This window comes from Enhydra lutris, unplaced genomic scaffold (assembly GCF_002288905.1).
Source record: "Enhydra lutris kenyoni isolate GAN:26980312 unplaced genomic scaffold, ASM228890v2 scaffoldscaffold45, whole genome shotgun sequence".
NCBI lineage: Eukaryota > Metazoa > Chordata > Mammalia > Carnivora > Mustelidae > Enhydra > Enhydra lutris.
Window position 1 is genome coordinate 4,323,785 of NW_019154129.1, and position 6,000 is coordinate 4,329,784.

A 6,000-nucleotide genomic window follows, 5' to 3' on the forward strand; every position below is an offset into this window, starting at 1 on the left:
GATGCTGATTTACGTTGTGAAACACAACACGCTCTTTAATAGAGAGCTGGTAAACACCATTGCGAAAGAGAGTACCCCACCTGTAAGCTACTTATAGGACTTCGTTTTCATTTTGAAAGGGTCAAGAAATTGTCACAAAGAGAATAGGAAAGCTGCCAAAATTAATCAAGAATTTCCTCTGCAGCTGTCAGGGGGTTCACAGTTGGCTTTTAAACGTTCCAATTGTGTTTAGCATTAACATGTAGAGCCTAGTTTTTAAAAAACATATTAGATATGAAGGAAGATTAATTAAGGAAGTTATATATATCTCTCTTCCCAGACTAAGTACTCTGTCTGAAGTAACTCCTGAAAGCAGAAAAAGAAATTATCTAAATGTATCAGACTGTTTATTAACATCATGAGAATTTTAAATATTCAAGATCCTAAATATGTTAACAGTAAAGCCAAGGACAAGAGAATGTTACAGAAAATTACTCATTTCTATTTCTTATAGAAAGGGAAAGCAAGAACCCTATAGTTCCATGTCTTGGTCATTTAGCATCTATTCAATTCCTTCCCATTTATGACACTCTGAGAACATCCTGTCTGGTTGTCTGCTCCAGAGGAAAACAGAAATATACTCTCTTTCCTCACTAATCTCCAGTAAGCCATACCATCTTGCGTACATGCTAAGAAACAGGGCTCTGTTTCAGACAAATGCTCATCACCTTTGGGCATTTTCAAACACCTGGAGTGACCATAAGCCTAACAGGTTAACAAGGAGTGGGGAAATGTTTTCAAGGTAAAACATCAAGAAAAGACCAGCCGTGAGCAAATACCATTTATTTTCTATGGTACGAGGCAAGCAATTTTCTTTGGCTGGGTTTCATGGCAAGGCAAATTTCACCTGTCTGCAAAAGTATTAATACCTGTACTGAATTATTTTCTCTCTAGCATGATCACTCTAGAACAGACTGAGAGATGGTCTAAAACTATTCACTGTGATAAATTTAATGGATGGAAAACCTTAGAAACAAAAATTAAAAATGGGACCATTAACTCAAAAATCCAACCACTGCAGTGACTAGAAATACCAAAGTTTAAAATAAGAATAACAACGAAGTTTCCTCCTTTCTCAGTCCTAAAAACACGCGATTTCAAAGCAAATACCGTTTCAAAAAGCCTGTTAATACAGGAAGGAAAAAGTGGCAGATACTATTTTCCACCTACTTGATACTAGTGACAGCTGGGCTGTGGTGTATCCATGGCCATGTTAACATAACCGAGCCTCATCTTCAGAGCTGTACCAAGAAGTATTAAAATACCAAACTGTTTTAAAAAGGGGGAGGGGGATCTACGTCGACTTATCTGCTTTACTGCAAGATAAAGCTGGCAGTGACTTAAAAGCTTAAATTCACCAACCAGCATGCTTATCAGTCTTGCAAATGACCTCAAGACATACAACTATAAGCTTCCTACCTGTGGTCCTCTAAGTGGGGGCACGAGGCAGAGCTGGGCTCTTTCAGGCATGTTGTTTCCATCCACTTTGTCTCTCCTTGCCTTTATAAAGCTACATTCAACTTACAGCACCTGAGCTTTTCCTAGTTTGGTAATAAAAAAATAACCGTCCCTTAGACTGATTTCCCTTTTACTGCCTGTGTTTACCATCTGAAGGAATGCTAATATTGTGTAAAACACCCAAACAGAGCTCAATTTTCCTGTGCAGGCACTGTTTCATTAAAGGTCCATCACTGTATATCCACGCTTCCTTTACTAAGGACTCCCTTGCTGGGAAGAATTATTGGTCTAATCGGTTGCCTTACTTTTGAGGTACCTCCAGTTACGGAATTATTTTGGCCACATTCAGGGGTCAAGGAAAGCCCTAGCTTTTCTTTGGTAAACATCTTTCACATTTCCTGCAACAGTAGGAATTGTCTGCTATTCCGCTGCATTACCAACATAAATATTGGTCAAAAATATAAGGGAAGACCCTGGCATCACTGCCTAGGTGTCAACCTCTCTGTCCTTGTTAGGTTTACTTATAAGCTACTTGGTGACATGATCCTTCTATACACTAATCCAAACTGAAATATCTTCATATTCCCCAACTCGAAAAGGAAAGAATTCAAACAAGCAAAATTCAAATGCTTAGGACTAAAAATGAGACACAATCACCAAGAAAATACCTAAATTTGACTATTTCATAATCTAAACAGTACTTTGTATTAATTCATTTTGAGGCCAAGACCTACATTTTATGTATGATATGAGCTAAACATGGCACTAAGAAAACTTAAAAAATGAAGAAGTAATGTAAAAAAGTAAGGTAAGACAGTTATGGTTCTTTTATCTCCCTATTGCTTGATGTGATTCCACTCTACTCATAAAACTATCAAAAAGGTAGATTTCTCGGGTGCCTGGGTGGCTCGGTCCATTAAGCATCTGCCTTTAGCTCGGGTCATGATCTCAGGGTCCTGGGATCGAGCCCCACATCGGACTACCTGCTCAGTAGGGCAGGGAGCCTGCTTCCTCCTCTCCCTCTGCCGGCAGCTCCGCCTGCTTGTGCTCACACTCTGTCAAATAAATAAAATCTTAAAAAAAAAAAAAAAAAGGTAGATTTCTGATAGCTGTACAAGGATTCCAGTATACCTTGGAATATACACACAAGTCAGGCTAATATATCATAAGTCTGAACTTGGGGTGTATGCCTGAATATAAGGTAAGGTTTTTAACTTCCTGATGTCACCTATTAGAAAAGAGGAAACTGCTTTTGGAGTCTTTACATAGCATCTCAGATTATAAGATATTTTTTCATATACTTAATAGTGAACAAAAATGTACCTGAGGAAAACATATTTGCTTAAAAATTAACTCCATTCAAAGCTAATTTTAGGATGTTTATAAAAATATCTTAGTAGGAATCATCAAAAGGGGGGAAAACAAAGCCAACACATTAACTAGTCCCAGGTTATAACCTTAAAACTGAATGTACTGAGTGTTGTTATAAAACAAGACTTTGAAAAACTGCTTTTAAAAAAGTGGAAAAATGCTACTCGGTCAGAAGGGATGCAAGTAACAGTAGTTAATTCTGAGGAAGTAACTAGGTAGCTAAGGGGAAAGACTGGGAGGTGATGTACTTTTCACTGTGACCCATTTGTACCCTGTACGTTTTAGGGCAGTGACAGTGTTACCTACTCATGCAAAGCAAAACAGATAATTGTATTCTAAAATAGGAACTACAGCCACATAAATGTTATGACCAACCACAAATCACATGAGTGATTATGTTGTAGAGACCGCGAACATACAAGTGCAAGACACACAACGCACACACGCACCCAACCCCACTGGTTCGTCAATGGTAGTCTAGACATAAAATCTCCCGTGTCAGATCATGTGTGAACTCAAAACCACTCTACCTCAAGACACAAAAGACAGAAATGAAGATACACCCTGGATTTTAGTGCTGGATGGATGATGCCAAGGGGTTTTGCTGACGATAAAGAAAAAAGCACTTCTCGCAAAGATTCATGGATAAAGTGTAAGCAAGCTGGTTCTATGAAATATGAGGGTGAATAAAGCAATCCTTCTATATTGTTGCACTGCTTCATGAAATGTGATTTTAGTTATATACATGTAACTAAATGACTCAACTAAAATTTTTAGCTTTTATTCCATCTTCCTAAAAATTCATATAGGGAGTCTACCTAATATTTGGGCTAACCTTATATTCAGGCATACATATTTAAGACAACATTCTTGCAAGAGAATGTGGTGTGCTTCATCAAGTAAATCACCACAAAGTATAAACTTTCGCAACATATTTCCCTCCTCTGCTACGTATGACCATTGTCTTGAGTTACTGTATACTCCTGCAGGTTTATACTGGTGCAACTCACATATATTTTTTTGAGGATAATAATCTGAACATGACACAGGTCTAAAGGTACTAAGTGAATTTGATGACACTTAGTCATGCTTTAGTAAATATGGTTATACTCTTGTCAGCCAGTCTTAGAAAGGAAGGCCCCTAATTGATGGAAGGTTCTATAGCCTGAAAAGTCTGATAGCACTTAAGCCAAAATGTTGCTTTACACCACTCACACTTGACAAGGGTTATGCCCAAGAACAAGTACCAGAGACCCTATCTGAAGCAGACAAGTATACTCTGAATACAAGTACTAAAGATCGGAGAATCACAGTGTATCATTTTCCTGCATACGGTAAGGCCAATAGTGAAAAGGACTGGGAAACAGAACCCAGAAAAATAAGCAACAAGGTACATAAGGAAGTGTTCTAGAAGGGAATGGTTTCATTTCTTCTGGCTTTTAAAACCAAAATTTTAAAAATGTCTATCTGTAAATGTAAAACTCATCAGAACTACAGAAAGCACAATAAATTCAGCTGACATTCTTAATGTGGCCCTTTTAATATATATGCTTGATGTATTCACAAATTTTAACATTTTATGTTTGTTAGTTTTTACGTTATAAGTATTAAAATTAAGTGTCTATTATCTATCCTTACTTATTTACATTAGAAGTCGACAGTACTATATTTTCCAGAGATTCTGACAAGCCTCTGTGACCAATGAAAATTTCCTAAACAGATACCAAATGAATAGAAAATATTCATTTTGTACACAATGACAAGCAGTCAAAGAATGACAATATGATCATATCCTATACCCACTCATAGAAAAATATTCAAATAAGAAATTCTTGTTTTCTTAGTGATCATCCAAATAGCTTAAAGGCTGTCAATTCTGAAACTAAGGTGCCAACACACTGGAGACGGGGAAAGGGGAGGACAGTCTGGTCCAAGCCTCAGTCTGTCTTGCAGGCTTCCCTCCAGTGTTGTTGTAGCATGAAACCTGGTGCTAGCACGGTTGCACCCAGAGCTTGTTTGCGAGGAGAATACCGCTACCAGATACTTACTGGGGGAATAATGAAAGAACTGAATGCAAAGTAAAGTCTGCCTTACTCAAAACCAGCCAACACCCCAATGAGGCTCTCCCCTCGTAACAGGCTGCCCAATGTAACCAGCCAAAAAAAAAAAAAAAAAAAAAAAAAAAAAAAAATTTACTACCAAACAGTAATCAACTTGGCTCATGAAAAGGGGAGTCTTTAAACCCAGTTCCCACCGCGCATGCTGAAGAGCTCACCGTTCTTCCTCTCATTCAGAGGGGGCAGGTGCTGGCTGGGCTGCAAGGACAGCTCCTGGAATTCGTGGGCAACAGCTTCACTTTGAGGACTCGGGGCAAGATGGGCTAACGGCCCCAGCTCATCCTCGGTGTCTAGTGCCCCTGGGGGATCCATGGTGCTCCAGCGACTGGCGACGGGCGTCCGAGACCTCTCTTAAATGCGGCCTGCCGAAGAGACTGTCAAGTAAAAACGTGTAAGTAGATGGTACATTGATTTTTCTCCAAGTTATACAAAAATGTTAAAATGGAAACCCTGGGTTCTAGTCCAGCTTCACTGCTGTGAAGCTACTGCCAATTTGTTTACTTTCTCTGGATCGTGGGTTCTTTGTCCAACACACAGGAATAATGGGCTTCCTATCTAAAATAGCACTTACCAGGTAAATATAAGTTGAAAGGTATTTTATATAATTTTTTTATACTGTGGATTAAAGAAAGTTAGAGTTATTGATGTCATTAAAGATTTTATCCTTTTAAAAGATTTTATTTTTTTATTTAACTGACAGAAGGAGAGAGACAGCAAGAGAGGGGAGTGGGAGAAGGAGAGGCAGGCCTTCCACTGAGCAGGGAGCCCGATGTGGGGCTCGACCTGGCTTAGGGGCTGAGCAGTAGGCAGCAAGAAAGCTTATTGAAAGCTGAAAGTTAGGGGTGCCTGGGTGGCTCGGTGGGTTAAGCCTCTGCCTTTGGCTCAGGTTATGGTCTCGGCGTCCTAGGATCAAGCCCCGCATCCGCATCGGGCTCTCTGCTCAGTAGGGAGCCTGCTACCCCCCTCTCTCTCTGCCTGCCTCTCTGCCTACTTGTGATCTCTGTCTGTCAAATAA

General features: G+C 39.4%; 1 protein-coding gene across 3 annotated transcripts in view; it reads right to left on the minus strand.

The window, feature by feature from the left end:
• Nucleotides 1–5,310, minus strand: part of LOC111156098 (MKL1/myocardin like 2) — a 119,751-nt gene extending 114,441 nt beyond the window's left edge. For all 3 annotated transcript variants that reach the window (XM_022516706.1, XM_022516707.1, XM_022516704.1), the window contains exon 1: nt 5,144–5,310. In XM_022516706.1, the coding sequence (XP_022372414.1) occupies nt 5,144–5,297 (154 nt within the window). In that variant the 5' untranslated portion in view covers nt 5,298–5,310. The remainder of the gene's footprint in view (nt 1–5,143) is intronic.
• Nucleotides 5,311–6,000: the final 690 nt, after the last annotated feature.